Raw genomic sequence first — 16579 nt, forward strand, 5'->3', positions numbered from 1 at the left:
GCATGCCAACGGATTTTGTTCTGCTCTAATTGTTTATAAGCTTTTTGTAAGCAAAGCAGTAAGTTTGCCACATGACCTGAGAAAAGTGAAGGTGAACGATCATATCTGTGTTTGCAGTCAGCAGCTGAACACAAAGGTCGTGCAAATAGAACAGATGTTGTCATCCCAGTTCAAGAAATGGTGCCACTCAGAGCTTTTTGCAACACTTTTATACAGAAAAAGTGCACAGTAACAGCCTTTCTTAAATTCTCAATGCTCACTGAGCACCTTTCTGTCAATGCACATGAAAACCAGAGTGAGCAGACAGATGTGTTGGCACATCTATTTATGTGTAAAATGAGGCCACCCAAGCTAATCCTTTTAAAGGAAACATACTGTGTTTCCTTTGGCTTTTAATCACTGCTTATTCAAGAAAATCCTCTTTAATCTTTGTTTCAGGACAGAATATGACTATTAAAGGCTACATATTTCTTACTGCTTGCTTCAATGATTCTATAATCTAACCATGCATCTTTATTTGCTGTTGCAATCCAGCATGTCCTTGTCATTGACTTGCTGAATTTGTTTTGAGCAGGACTGAGGACGTTGTTCCCTTTAGTTTGTTAATAGAACTGATGATAAAGATATACATATTTTTTTACCCTTCTCTTTAATTCCATCTTTATATTGTACTGTTGAGAATTGGCCCCATAAAACTTTTTTCCTCCTTTTTTTTTTTCTTCACTTCTCTACTTCTTTGAGTATTTTGTGTGTTTTAATATGGAGTGCTTATAAGAGGTCTGCTTTCATAGCGATCGATTTTTATTCCTGCAAGGCTGCCCAATAAGAATACCAATTTTTGAGTGTATTTCTAGAGCTATAGGGTAGAATAGGTGTATATATGTGTATGTCCTTGTCTGTGCCTCATAGGTAAAGTCAGGTTTCTTTTTCTGTTCAATAGCTGTTTTTTGAAGCTAAAAATGTTTGCACCACTGACCTTGGTGTTTTTATTGGAGCAATACATTTCATTTAGAAAGAATGCATTTCACTGTCATGTATATTCTGTTTTATTTTATAGATATCTTTCTCTTCTGATGGCATAGGCTTGCTTAGTCAGTGGTAAGAAGCTAGTATCAGCAAGTTTTACTACTGATAGCAGTATAGCAAGCTTTGTTTCTGATTCATAGCTGTTAATTAGACACTTCTGTTCGCTTTGCTACACTATGTATCTGTACAGGAAAATTATACGGTGTGTGAACACAGTAATCTCAATTTTTTTTGTTCTGGCATACAGTAGTATTCTTGTTATCCTGCGTATGTTAATGTTTGAAGAGTACCTGATTCTCAAGTAGGTATTTAAATTATAGATGTGAACAAATTGTAAATAGACTTTAAAAAGCAAAGACAAAACCAACAACCAAACCCCTGAAACTTCTTCATGGAGTTACCCTTTATAATTCTCTATACGCACCCTTGCTTACATAGTTAATGCTTTTAAAATTGTTCTGGTCGCCTTTATTTGAGTTAATGCAGCATTGTTGCCAGATGTCTATAGTTTGAGCTGGAGAAGGAGAGAGAATAATCTGAAGTCTAGCCAGATTTACACTCTTACATACACACACACACATTTCACACTCCTTGACCTCTTGTGATTCATGGTTAAGCAAGTTGTGCTTGTGTAGGCTGCAAAATATTTTGACTCACATGCATTCAGTGGTCTAACCTTGTTTCAGGAGTCTGAGGAGGTATATTGATCTTGCTTTGATTTTTGAACCTCTATGTCTAAACTTTGCTCTACCCTACTTGCTATCTGTCTTTCCAAATAACTATTGCAGTTTTGTAATGCCTTGTCTTGGCACCAACTTCGAAATCATATGATAGAAGAGAGAAGAACAATAAAAGAGGTATTATTATTAAGGAAGTATAGTTGACCTTGTCCTGTTGACAGTTTTCTTTTGACATTGCCGCTGGAGTTTGTAGTGAAAACGTGTGACTGATATCAACAATGATCTTAAGAACTGAGGAGAAGTTCTTGATCTCAGTGAGTTCAGGACCAGTTAAAAGCAGGCTGCCTTTGTTATTTGGTAACAAATGTCGTGCCAAATACCAACTGCTGAATTTAGTGTAAGTGGCTGATCTTGGCAAAACCCATGAGGTATAACAGTGCAAAAAGTCTTACTCACTGTATAACTAACTGTAAGCATCACTTCTTGGAATGTTGTCTGTAATATCAAAATGATGAAAATAGGTAACTGTAATCTTAATTCTTCATCAAGTGAATGTGCAATCTAGGAGTCGATTAGGATTTCAAAATTCAAAAAACCAACATTTAGGAAGAGAAAATGAATGCAATTCAAGAAGTGAAATACAGTTCTGGAACTTAATCACTGGTGTTTCTTTCAGACACAGGAAAATAATGTAATGATGAAAGATCAGATTTACACAGTTGTAAAGATCATTCTCATGAGCTTGGCTGTCTTCTAAGAGTAACGAATTTTAGAGTTGAGAATGAGGAAACCTCTATAGGCTCTGGACACTGAAAAAAAAAAAAGAGGTAATAGTGGTAAAAACCATGCCTTGTATACATATTTATTACTTTTATTACTTCTGGAGCAATGTTTTTTCTCAAAATTGTTAATGTAATTCAGACCTATTTAGGTAATAATAATAAAAAAAAGGATGACATGTTTGTGAAAGTTATACTTCTTTAAATTATTGGAAAGATTTTGGAACTGTTTCAAAATCATTATGCTTTTATGTAGAGAATGGGATGAAGTTAAACAGCAGGGATGACATTATATGCAAAAACATACAAAAAAATACAAATATTGAAGTTGTGAGTAGAGATAGAGACAGTCTCTTCTATTTGTAATTGCTAACAATGCTTTCCAAGAAAGAACAAAGAACTTGCATATCAGAAGTACTTCTGGATTTAGTAAGTTAGATCTAAATTATTTTGGTGACATGGCGTTATTTCAAGACCTATACAAGCAATTGTCCAGATATTGCATATAGAAGGGTAGTGGAAGAACAAGTTAACTAAGGAATCTGAAACTACTAGCTCAGGTACGTAAGTCTGGGTAGGTGAAGGCAAATAAAACAGGTATTTGGTACTTTTGCAATGAAATTAATTTGGAGCACGTGAAAAGAAATTATTTGTATAAATTGGGAGGCAACAGTTGTACTCATGAACTTAAGCATATTTCCTTGCTTAGAATTAAATTCAGCTTCAATGAAAACATTTCCACCAGTTTAAAGTGATCATCGTAAGTGACAAAGTATAGACGGAGTTCTGAAATGCCTTCAAAAATTAATGCATTAAAATAACAAGATATTGAATTTAAATGTTTAATGTAAAGTAATTTTGTCTGTCAGAGACAGCACCTTCTTATTTCCTGCATAATACAGAAAAGACAGTGCATATTGTTGAGATGTGCTCTGAGAAAGGAATTGGGCTCTCTGCCATAATAAGCATATTGGGCATGCAGCAGAGAACTAAGGAAGTGCAGCCAGAAAAATCTCTCCAACTGCTGCTAGAAACAAGAATTTAAGGCATTTATTGACATAAGAAGACTTGCAAAAAATACTAGTCTGTGATATAAGAATGGTTAAAACCATTATGCTCTAAAATGTTAAAAGAGCAAGAAGTCAAGAACTGCTTTACTACTACTGCAACTGGATTCAATTATTATTAATATATTTTTTAAAAATAAGTATTTTAAAATTGGAAGGACTTATATGTAAGAGTGACTGTTACTGACATCTAACTGCAGTGATAGAAAGTACGGTTATAAAAGTGTATAATTGGATATATATTAAGCAGGTAGCTATGAAACCAAGACAAGTAAATTGAAAATGGCAGGTGCACACTGAGTACAAGTAGTAGGGTAGTTGTTATGGAAAGGGCTCTTATGACTTTGAACTGCTGGAGTACCTAACTTCTGTGCTCTGTCTTCTCTGCATTTCTGCTTCTTTTCCTTCAGATTCTTGAAAAGTAGAAACTTTATCAAAGTGCTCAATATGAAAAGTAAAATCGGAAATATGTGCTTATATAGACTCAGTAAAAGTCTAGCATACATGTGCTTTCCTAAAGTAGTTTCCTGATAGTAATTTCTATGTTTAACCCAAATATTTCTTTGAGAGCATAGGTTTCTAATTGTATTTCAATTCTTTTGCAACTTTTGTGCTCTCTTCTCATTCTTTGGATAATTATACAGTTTTGTGATCTTTGCTTCAGAGTAAAAACGTTAAAAGTATATCATTAATCTAGGAATATGCCATTAATATATGGAAGGCCATCTATCAGTTACAGTTTTGTCTTATGATTGGTGTACAATCAGTCTATTTTGAATGGTTTTAATACAAGTGAGTTTGGACAGTGTTCCATTAATACATCCCTGTAGATTTGCTGTAGGGGTCCTTTGAAGATGCATAGAATTATCCCTACTACTGCTTAGCTCAGTATGTGAACATGCCCTTCTGCTTGAGCTGCTCTGTATTTTCTGCTCCTCTTAAAAGATAGCTGACAAGAACAGTTTAAAAATAGCAGGCCAAGGGCAGGTGACAAAATGTCATGCAAGCAGCACCTGGTCCAGTGACTGCCTGGAGGGAAGAAAAAACCAAACCCAGATGTCACAGATACGATCCTATTTCTGAAGCTGGGAAAACAGCAGAATTTCAGCTTGAGCAAGGGAGGATTGAGAACTCTTCCAGGCATTAAGCATTTGATTTCTACTCTTTTTTTCTTCATAGCAGTCATCTTTATTCCTTTACTACAAGACTTAATTTAAAAGTGTAGGTTATTATATATGCCTTTTCTCATAATAATAATTATAAAGATATACTTGCTACCTCATGCTTATTCAGTATGCTGCTAAGCAAGAGGAATTACTCTGGCAAGATTTCTGCAATATTTTAGCACAGGCTTATACTAACTGAACTAATAGCAGCTCTAATGTTTCTGCAATGCCAGATTAATGTGAATATATATTGTGAACTATAAAAGATTAGGTCTGTAATGAGAAAATCTGAAGTAGTTAATGAAGATCTCTTTAAGAAGCCTTGCTCAAGGAGCTAGAAAGTAAAATGGAAATTTTATTTGCCTCCTTTTTCTCCCACTCCTTTCTGCAGGTGGCATTTCCTTCACTATACTCTTATTGTGGAGGACTTCTTTGTAAAAGAATGAGAAAATGATAATGTGAAGATTTATTTGCTTTTCTTAAACTGCTTGTGACTCTAGTTTCAGAGTTGAACTGAAACTTTGTGTTACATCTGTTCGGAAAGAGTATTAATTACAATACAGCAGTCTCTGTGACCTGAAATAGAAAGCTTTAACATACTGATAGGAGCTAAAAACGTTGTAGAAGATCTACTTTGGCTCTGTTTTGTCATAGCGTTTTGTTAGAACTTGGTTTTGTAGTAGTAGAGAAAAGAGTTTGCACCAGAGGAACTTCCTGTTTGTGTTGTTATATTGGAGTACCAACTTAGTGAATAAATGCAAGCCTTCTACTTCTTTGCCTCCTAAACTTACCCACAAATCTGAAGATACACAGAGCACATAAAAATGATTACAATGCTTGTAGGTAACTGATGTTTGTAATGGAAATATTTTTCTACAGGGCTGTAATAACCTTTTAAATCCTTTTCCAACCAATGGCTGAATCAATTATATTTTTCTAATTGCAGTGGTGGTAGTGGTTGGTGCTGTAGTAATTAATGTTACAGAGTTTCTTCAGAGAATATGTTTAATGCTTTAAGTCACTTAAGACTGGTCTTAGTTTCTAATACTACTTAATATTTATCAAGTTAGCTCATTTATTTTTTTGACAGTAAAAATAGGATTTTGTGATGTAATTCTCCTCTAAAACAAGATAAATATCGGAATTGTTTCCCATCCCCAGTTCGTATAGTCAGTGAAAATCTTCTTAAGCCAATCTTTAAACTGTTAGTACTATTTTGCCTCTCTTCTGGGACTCTTGCCACCAGCAGAGTACATTTGACTTTCTTAATGAGCCTGCTGTATGTCATTGCTCCATGTTATGGGTCAAAAATGCTTTTCAAAGTGCAGATGAGTTTCTGTACTCCGCCAGAACAAAGCTTTGTCCAACACAGTATCTTATCTCAAACAGTGAGCAATAGCAGGTTGAAGCATAAGCATTCTAGCCACCAGTGATCTGTTCCTAGTGTCACAGGTAGTATGGAGAATTGTGACTTACTTTTACTCAGTAAGGAGTGTTTATGTAATGCTATTTTCATTTGAAGCCTATAATAAACTGCAGCAAGTAGAAGGCTGAGCGTTGAGACCTTATTTTGAAAGGGTAAATGTAATACTTATCTAGTACAAAGCAAAGGAGTTTGTTAAATACTTATCACTGTTCTGTGACTCTTCTGTGTTATAAGAACATAACGTTGGGGGTTCTACAGTGTTAAACATCTTAAAAGTGTGCTCTGAGGGGTTATCTGCAGTAGGTGGAGGCTTTGGCTACCCTGAATGTTCACCACCTTCAGTAGTTTTTCACATTAATAAATTGCATTCAGTTTTGAAATAAAAACATTAAAAATAGCTTCTATTTGTATTACAGGGCGTATGGGAATAAACTTCCATCATCCAGGAACGGATAATATTATGGCCCTTAACAGTAAGTAGCTAATACACAAAATCTGATATTACTATGTTGAATATTCTCGTATGTTTATTGCATACAATAACTGTGATAGCTAAATATCTGTAATCTGAATGCAACATAGATTATAATGGAAACTTTTGTCATAAATGGAACTCTGCAACAAACATATCCACAGAAACATTCATTTAACGACATGGAAATTTGTATTTTTGCTTAGAATGCTGTATTAGTCACAGGTGTTAGGATTAATTTACTCACTACTTTTTTTTCTTCTTTTTTACTGTCTGTATAAATCATGTGGTGTATTATTGATAGCTGCAGATATTTGGTCTTCACATATGTTAAAAAAATAATTGTTATATGTAAAGAGTGGAAAACTTGTAACATAAAATGTGCAAGTGTTTTAAGATTTTGACTTCTAGTGCCAGGCCTTGGAATCAATAAGGATACTTGTGCTCTCATTTAGTTTTACACATTTAACAGTGAGATGTTTTTGCAGAGCTTCTGTAGTAATGGTTGGAACATGTGCCTATATCAAAATGAGGCATATGTTATAGGAAATCATGTCATTAACTGGGAGAAATGCTCCTTGTAATTAAGGACATGACTGAAGGGGAAAGCTGGCTGCATGTGGGTGCAAGTCCTACATATCCCAGTGCTGTTGTTTGACAGGAATTGTGGTCTCAGTGCATTTGTTCTAATGTGGGCATTTCAGTTGCCAGTTGTAATAGTAAAACTAATTGTGAAGATGGGAGGCTATGATTGAATTTTGAGTTATTCTTGTTTGAAAATCAAAGCCAACTGCTTTTGCTATGTAATACATAGAAACATTTCTTGTAGAGCTGGGAGTTTTGAAAAACAGGAATGGAAAAAGCCATACAAAGCACTGTTTTCTGCCTCACTAAGAATGCAGAAGCCATATTAATTGTTCTGTGAAACCTGTTTATTTTTGTTCTTAAAACTTTGGAGAGTTGAATAAAATCAGGTTTTGAGGTATATAAGCTTAAAAAATTGGCTTCTGTTTGTGATTTTAATCTTCTGTATGCAGCTAAAGCTAAGAAATTTAGAACTACTTAACCCCCATATGATCTATTATCTTTGCCATTGGGAAATGAGCTAAGAGAAGTTAGTCCAAGAAGAAATTTACCTTCCTCTGCTGAAACGATTGTGATCTGGATTAAAAAAAATAATCTCAGTGATTTCATTCCAGTAAATTTTGGAATTCGCATAACTTCTTTAAATCATAGTACTTATAATGTCTGCATGCCCACAGTATTTCTGAAGCTGGATGACAACTTAGGCTCATGCCAACAGGAGCACAAAACCTCTTCCCTACCGTGCGTTAAATATTTTAGGGGATGATTGCCTCTTGAGCTTCTTCCCATCCTTTATAGCAATTCCCATCCTTTATAGCTTCTTCCCATCCTTTATAGCAATTCTCAGTTATTGGTTACACTGGTCACTGGTTACTGTCTGTCACTGTTGAAGGAGGCTGTTTTGTTTGAGGCAGTGTGCAACTTGCTGCTTAAAGGACCTTAAAATCTCAGCCCCTTAGTTGTCAGGGCTTAAGTACAGAACATATAGCCACCAAGTTGCTCATCCCCAGGCAAAAACAGTGTCATCTTGAAGCATCTTGTTCTGAAATAATAAAATTAGTGAGATAGAAAGATTTCTTGTAAATGCGTAATTATTATGAATGTATTGACATTACTGGCATTACTTGTATGCAGACAAGTTGTACATGGGTACAGGGTAGAAGTGCTCAACGTTCATAATGAACATTAGACTTTCACTGAGGAATGTGCTGTTCAGTCCTAAAGACTGTTCAGGAAAAGTGAGATGAGAATGTTTACATTTGGAAGCATTATACAAAGGGGAAAAGCTACTGTTTGTCTATATGCTAGTCCTCAGATAATTTGGTGATTACAAATCAAATTGTCTTTGCAAATATTACATTACTGTATCCTCTACTACTACTTAGACAAAGAGTGTTTTTGTTTATTAGTGTATGATTAGTTTCAAAACTTAACTGTTATACTGCTGAATTGAAATTCTCATTTAATCAAGAAATGATATCTGTTTGATTTTCTAATAATGTCATTGATATTGATCTAAACAGTCAATAGAAGAACTTTTATGAACTTTCATCTACAGTATTTTATTAAATAGAATTGATAGTGTAATTTCTAGGGAAAATGAGGTACAAATGAAATTACAAATATCTTATTTGCATAAACACGTCTGAAGTTATAGAAACCAACAACTGACCTGGATACTTCTTATCAGATATTTGCAATCCTAATTTAAAATAATCTTTACAGTACTAAGAATTGTATGTAAATTAATCTGTTTGACCAAAATGAACAGGAAGGTGTCCTCTGTCCCCTTATCTTGCTGGTATTCATTCTTATTTTTAGTCATAGCTTTCTGCAGCCACTGCTCTAATGGGAACACTGGGTTTGGGCGTTCCTTTGAATTAACATATGCTCCTTTTGAATTTAGCTATACTTGGACTGAACAGTCAGCATGGGGACACAGTTACCTGTCAGCTGGGTGGTGAGCTGTCCTTAGAGCTTCTTGTGAACGCTGGAAAGCCAGCAAGTTCAGTGGAAGGGAAGTAGACAGGGTGAAAAAGAGAGTGGTGTGCATTCTATTACTCCTTGTCTTTGTTTAAGGAAACACAGTATTGCTGGGTTACAAAGCTACCTTTTGTAACATGAATTTAGACTAAAGGTAATTGAAAAACAAACAAAAAATACCCGTCAACCAAAAAACAGCCAACACCTTCCCACTCATTTCCTCAAATAAATAAATAAACTCACACCTCTGAAGTGCTGGGATTTTGTTTTTCCTGAAGCTGCTATGCACAGTGACTTTGCAGTGCTGCTGGGCTTCAAATGTTCCATCTGGTACCAATGTTCATTCTTATCTAAAAATGTATTGTCTGTGAGGTCTGGTGCTGTTTGCTTGTGATTTGACTATCTTTTCATTTCTGCCATTTAGTTCTATTTGTCCCTAATAAAATAGCTTTTGAAATATTAAGGTGGTGCTTTAGGGCACATTTTTAGGTGTATGTATAGAGTTTGTTTAGATTTATTACGATGAATAATAATTATGGGGGGAAATCTTCAAGCCATGACAGAAAATGGAAGCAAAACAAAGTATTTTCATGTTCCTAGTGTCTTCTTACAATTGTCCTGTCTCCTTAAGAGCTATTGTGCTTTTCTTTTTGTGTGTTCTGATGCAATGCATCCAAACATGTCATATCTAGACATAACAAGCTTGCTGAAATATCATTGTATATTTAATCTTCTGCCAGTGACATACATATACCCTGAATAGAAAGTTTATTGAATTATTTTTCTCTTGCAAAATCTTTAGTTGACAGTGTACTAGGTTTGTATAGAGAGAGGGAGGTTTTTGGCAGTGAGAATATTATATTCTCAGAAAATATGCAGCGGACTTCTAAGAGGCGTCAGGGCTGTCCTGATAGTTTTGATATCTATCTATTGGAATTCTCTGACCTTAAGCCCAATTGTCACATCAAGCTGCAATCAATTACTGATTCATTTGCATATGAGGAATAATAGAAAAAATACAAGACACTGAGAGAGCTACATTAGGTCTGTTTTTACAATCCTTATTAATCTAAGAGATCAGAATTGTTTTAATGGGAGGGGAAAATGAATGATGGAAAGTGTGACACAGCAAAGACAGCAGTGCTATAAGAGTCCCAGAGGGTGCGACTGTTACTTCATACATAACCTTGTTACCTTTTTCAGAATCAGCTGTACAGTTAGGTTTGATGCTACCCTGGGGACTGTAAGATAGTTATGGTTATATCAAAGTTCCTTCTATATTTGTTTAATTAAAAAGAAAAAATGCAGGCAGAGAAAAGGTATTTTTTCTTTTTCTTTTCCCTTCAAGTTTCTTTCTATATATTTGTATTTTCTGGGACCTAATTTAGCTGTCACTAAGAGCACTATTGCTTATCAGTGATTGCCAAAGTATCTTTGTAACAGAGGAAGATTTCTTTACTTTTCTTCCTTTTAGTTCCACTTGCTAGCTCAGTACTACCTTATTTTTTCCTCACTACTTTTCCTGCATCTAAACCTCACCAATGTGAGGTTTTCTTTCAACTGTGTGATCCTCTATTTTGGGTGCATGCCATCTGTTTCTGCATCATTTCATGATCAAGATTTGCCAGGCTTTTTCAAAAGCATTATATATGGTGCTAGAAGAGATGGGACTGCAGTCCAGAAATGTTTGGTAGTTTGGAAGCAATATAAAGAAGTTTCCATCAGCTTGGCTGTTAGAAATGTGAGCTTTATCATTAATCTACTTTTAAAATGAAAACTAAGAAATGAAAATAGGAAAGTCTTCTTTCCTGCACAGATGCCTGCTTGCTAACTGTCTCTGAAGAAAGAACCTGAATACAGCTTGCATATGGACTGTATTATTCTGAAGGTGGTATTCAGTAGCATATGTATGCTAACATACTTTACAGAGAGATTTGTTGTAGCAATCATTTGCAGTGTGTCATTGGAAAGAAGTGAACCAGAAGGGGCTGTCATACCACTACATTATCACAACACCAGTCTGCACATCCAGCTCTCAATCAGTGGAAACTAAGAACTATCTTTTGAACCACTCTCAAATAAAAAGTTCACCTCAATTCCAAAATCTTAATTATTTGCATTGTATTTTTTTTCCTTTGGAAGACCTCCTTAAAAGGAGTGGAAGATGGAGATCTTGCTCTTTGTGAACAGCTTTTTCAGCCAAAGAAAGTGGAAGAAAATTGTTTTCTTAAACAAGCTCATCATCATTCAGCTCTTCAACAATGAAACATGCAGAAGTAAAAATAATTTTAAATACCCCTAACAAAATGGGGAGAATAGTCTGAGGGTGGCAACTTAATATATAGAAAACTTCATTTGTAAGCAAATAGATTTCTGCACATGTAAAGATCAGTAGAAACATCCAGCAGGGAAGCCAACATTTAATACAGTGAATTAAACTGAATACTTTTCTCTCAAACATAGTTCTTAGTTTTCCCTACTTTTGTGCACATACTGAGTTTTGTCAGATAGTGTTCATTTGTCAGCTTGCTGCTTATGTAGTTGAAATCCAGAAATGTAATCGATGAATAGTATTTTATATAATTAACTTAATGCTGTTTTTATTAAACATTGGCCTCATCTTATATACAAGATGTTCTTGTCAAGCTTGCCTCCTATTTTAGGTTGTAAAATTGTTAAAATAATTCTAAGTTACATTTATGTGTATATAATATTATTGCTTTGATTGCTATTAAGTTACTCACTGTTTCACCTTTAGCTACTGTCTTTCATGGGCTTCCATCTGTACAGAAGCCCAATTTTTAAATAGAACCTACCTTGCCTACCTCTTATTCAGGGATTTTTTTTCACATGTTAACAACAGTTTATTGAATAGCCTTCACCAATTAGACGGAACAGGATGGACTGACAAAGTGAACAATGGAAACTTGTCTTGTCTTGCTGGAATTGCAATGATGGTTTTTTTCACTAGGTAATTTGAGACTGGTTGGTGAATGGTAGATGCTTTTTAAAAATCAGAAACATGTAAATAAATATTATGTACATTATAGCAAACAAATTGACTTAAAGAAATTTCTGCAAGGGAATCCAGAATACTTGGTCAGCCTCTGTTGAAATCTGTGAAGATCTTTCACAGCTTGTCAGTTTTATATTGCTGTTAGAACCTGAGTTAAAAGACAAGCTGACAAATTGATTTGGCAAGATTGTCTCCTCTATGAGCTTACTGGAAATACTTGATCTTGCCTGTAGACTTAAGTTATCAGTTTTTAGTAAGGTTTGATGCATTTGAAGAGGTTCTCCAGGAGTCTCTTCTCACCAGTTGTTAATATGGCCGTAACAAAGCTGTTGAAAGCTTCTGATCTGCTAAATATTGGTGAACAACTACTTGAGTTTTTATAGGGACAATTTTTGATGATAGTGTTAGTAACATAAATGTGTTTCTATTAAATATCAGTTTCTAAGCCATAGAAATTGAACTTATAACTGAATATCCACTCCAGCATTTGAAGCTGATGATTTCATGTCGTGTGGAAATAGTAGATGTTACCCAAGTAGGGTGTTTTGGTTTTGCCAATGTTTATTAACCTTAGAAGTCTTGGTTTATAGGGATATTGAAATAAAAGTTAGTGTTTTGCCTTCATGTACTTATGTATTATGTCAGCATTTAAATTGAATCACTTCAGATGGTAAGCATTTCTAGGTCGAACTTCCACACAGTCATCACTGATGTTTATTTTCACCAGGTGCTGTTGTTTGTTTATTTTTTTCTGGTAACTTATAGCTGAATTGTGCTGTGACTAATGCCTAGTACCATCTTCATAACAGTGCAGCAAGACCAGCTAGCAGTGTGACTTGAGACCAGAATGACAAACAATTAAGAATGCAAAAGCATAAGTTTTTGGGTTTTTTTTTTGTGTAAAAATGTTCTTATGGCTTCTCTCATCCATGGGAGTAAGTTAAACCAGTGAGAGCATTGAACTTTGGGTTTTGGAAGCTTTCTCTGTAGTCTCAGGAAAAGCTAATGAGCCTAATAATGAACATCAGTTCCACTGCTGTTTCTGTTTTCTTTATTCCGTTTGAAAGTTTAGATTTTTATTCATTTGTTTGCTTTTTTTTTTTTTTTAACTGTGCTCCTTCCTTATTTCATATTAGCTCAATCACTAACTATTAGAATATAGTTTTCTGTGCATCTCAGAACTATGCTTTCTTATAATGCATCTCTGCTGTGACTGTACTGAATTACCAGGAGACTGAAGAAGCTGAAAGGATTCAGTTTGGTCAGAAGAATGTTGAAGGTGAATGTAATGGATCCTTACAAAAATCACAAAGGTGGCAGATGAAGGGGAATGTGGAACTGCTGTTCTTCATATTCTACAAGTCTAGGACTAGAGAAACGCTTGGTAAAACTTCTAGTAGGTCCATTTAAAAATGCTCAGGAATTGCTTCTGTAGTTCATTTCTGGAGCTTCCTGCCACAGAAACTGTGTAAAGTAGATATAATATCAAAAAGGCATTTGAGAAATGGTAAACAAAACACTTCTAAGAAGATATTAGAAGCAGGCAAGAGTGCCCCCTAACATTTTAAACATATTTACTTTAAATGCCAATGGAACAGGAGGAAAAACATACAGTGGCTAGTCTAATACACTCTTTCTAGTGTCATTAGGGAAAACAGAACATTCATCTGCGTGGATCAGTGATCTTGGCCAGTAGAGCATTGCATGTCAGCTCTCACAGGTATTCTAGATGAGCTGTATGATTTCTGTTGATGTTCTAATGTGCACCAGGTAAAGAGTAGTTGATGAGAATGTTTTAGTCAATCCTTTATTTTCTATAGCTTTTTCACTTGGTTTCATCTCAGAAATGAATTGCAGAACACCTGCCTTACTAAAAATAATTATCAGAAACCTTTTGTGCAATTCTGGTGTCTGTTTACAGGGTTTGCTTTTATCACACAAATTACACAATGTCCTTTTTTGAGTTGGAACTTTCCAAGATAAACAACAGTATAAACCCAAACTTATTCCCAGCATAAGAAGTGAGCAGAAGAGTGAAGGTAGTTTTCTTGTTGTTATATGGTATGAAATGTTCCTTTGCTTGATTGTGTTGTTCTTGGTTTTCAGAACAAATGTTAAAGGAGCAAGAGTAACTTTTAACAGGGTGACTTCCTTGTCCTTATCCCTTTTCTCTTGCTGGCATTACTGCACTGTGGATGTCTGCTCCACTGCCTTCCCAGGACCATAGGCAGGGGCTTTTTGCTCAGACTCTGAGGGCTGTGTTTTGTGGATGTGCTTCAGTGTGTCATGCATCATATAAACCATGTTATCTTCAGAGTTTTGTAGCTCTTCATCTCAGTTTGCAAAGTCATTATTATGCCAGCAGTGAATTCTCTCTCCTTTGACTGCCAGATAAAAGTTATAAAAATGCAAGCCTTCTAGCTCTTTTTCATCCACTTCATATAGCTTTTCTTGAGATGCAGTTAAAATTTCCACGTATCAGTTCATTGCATTTTGATATGTTGCAGCAGTGGATATCCTTAGCTGCAGACTTCCAAGATTCCCAACAGGACTATATTTACTTAATTGCATTGCATTAATTGGTGTTTGGAGAGTTTGTTTTGCTCATCTGTAAAAAGCTTAGAGTTCCATTCCTTAACATACAATTTCATGTTTGTAAAGTTCAATTAACTCATGGAATCGAGACGGGTTAACAGTTTCAGGAAACAAACAAAAAGACTGTTGTTCCTTGAGTAGATGCACTCTAGGATGTGGTGGCTCTGCAGCTCACTGCCTGTCAGAGCTGAAGAAAGTTGCAAAGGGGTGGGAGAAATAGTGACCAGCAGTGGTCGTGCAAGGCAGGGGCACAATTGACCGGGATCTGCTTGCAGCTGTCTCATGGTGCGTGTGGTAAAATGTGTTTGTGTGTAACATTCTATGAGGCACCTAGGAAATGACACTTCTGTGTTAAATTTTGGGACCATTCAAGGAGTTGGTTTTCTGTGCAAAAAGATGTTTCTGTTTGGTGTAGGGAGCAGAGTATGGAAGAGGCTTCATCTCTGCCAGGAGCCCCCCATCTTTTTTACTCTTGGAGTTGACTGAGAAATTAACCTTATGTATATATAACACTAATAATTTCATTGTCTGTTCATAGTGCAATTGTTTTCTTATTGGTTCCCAAATATCTTAATTCAAGATTAATTTCTAAATTTTATTTTCCAAAATAATTACTCAAACCGGAGGTGTTATGGAATTTACCCCATGAACCATTATTTCTGTTAATTCTGTTGTGCTCTGATCTTAGTTATAGCCAAAATGGATATTTTTAAATTGTCTCCAATTACACATCCTTATTTTTCATCCTGTGTAGATGAAAAATGAAAGGGTATGTTGACATCCCTTAGTTGCTTAGCTGAGTAACTCTTGGCTTTTTTTGGAAAAAGTAGTTTTGAAACAATTCCTCATCAAGGGCCTTGAATTATTATTATTATTATTATTATTATTATTATTATTATTATTATTATTATGTAATTCCTCTAATGAGGCAGTCAGGTAATTATTTTTTTGTTGCCTGACTGCTGGGATGATGAGGAGAGATGACACAGTTGTGTGTTTGCCAATGCTGCATTTCTTTGGGGCTTGAGGAAGGAACTGCTGGTGCAGGATTTTACTGGCAGGTCCTTGGGCTGCCAGGGTGGCAGTCATGGGCTCGTTCAGCAGAGGGGGGAGCCAAGGAGGAGGAAGAGAAAGCTATGCGCATGGTTGGACATCTCAGGACATGCATTTGTGTGGATGGAAATATAAAGATGGGAAGAACGGGAGGGTAGGGGATGCTTAGAATATAGAGGGAGGAGAAGAAGCTGGATATCAAGTGGGTTAAGGGGGTCTTGGGAGAGAATCACAACTTAAGCTTGGATGTGCAGGAGAGGACCTGAAGGCATTGTGTTAAATGCAGAGGCAAGAGATGGAGTAGGAGAGAGGAGGAAGGCAAGCAGTATTGCACTAAAAAGAGGGACGGAACAACTCTTCCTCCTGTTATCTAAGCTGACTTGCTGTTGAAAAACTCTTCCATGATCCCTGGCCTTCATGCTTGATTTCCTTTGAAGACCAAATATATATTTTGTTACATTGAATTCTGTATATGGAAGACACTGTTTTCCAGGTCATTTTCTGGTATTCTAAAAGTTCAAATGAAAAAATGGTGCTTGTGTAGTGAATTTTTTGTACAGCTTTGTGGCTTCTGCGCTTGTACAACGCTGTAGATTTGCCATTGATGCATAGCTCATTGAAATGCTGCATTTGGTTCTCATGAATTTGCCAATCTGTTTCTATCAGTCTGAACATTCTGGCTATTGAGTTCATATGGTTTTGGTAGTAGGATTTTAGTACTTGCAGATGGC

General features: G+C 35.6%; 1 protein-coding gene across 9 annotated transcripts in view; it reads left to right on the plus strand.

Moving 5' to 3' along the window:
• The window catches only part of CPEB3 (cytoplasmic polyadenylation element binding protein 3), an 88473-nt gene that overhangs the window by 34626 nt on the left and 37268 nt on the right, over positions 1 to 16579 (plus strand). For all 9 annotated transcript variants that reach the window (XM_048945289.1, XM_048945288.1, XM_048945290.1 and 6 more), the window contains one exon: positions 6561 to 6617. In XM_048945289.1, the coding sequence (XP_048801246.1) occupies positions 6561 to 6617 (57 nt within the window). The remainder of the gene's footprint in view (positions 1 to 6560; positions 6618 to 16579) is intronic.

The sequence above is a fragment of the Lagopus muta genome, chromosome 5 (genome assembly GCF_023343835.1).
Source record: "Lagopus muta isolate bLagMut1 chromosome 5, bLagMut1 primary, whole genome shotgun sequence".
Classification (NCBI taxonomy): domain Eukaryota; kingdom Metazoa; phylum Chordata; class Aves; order Galliformes; family Phasianidae; genus Lagopus; species Lagopus muta.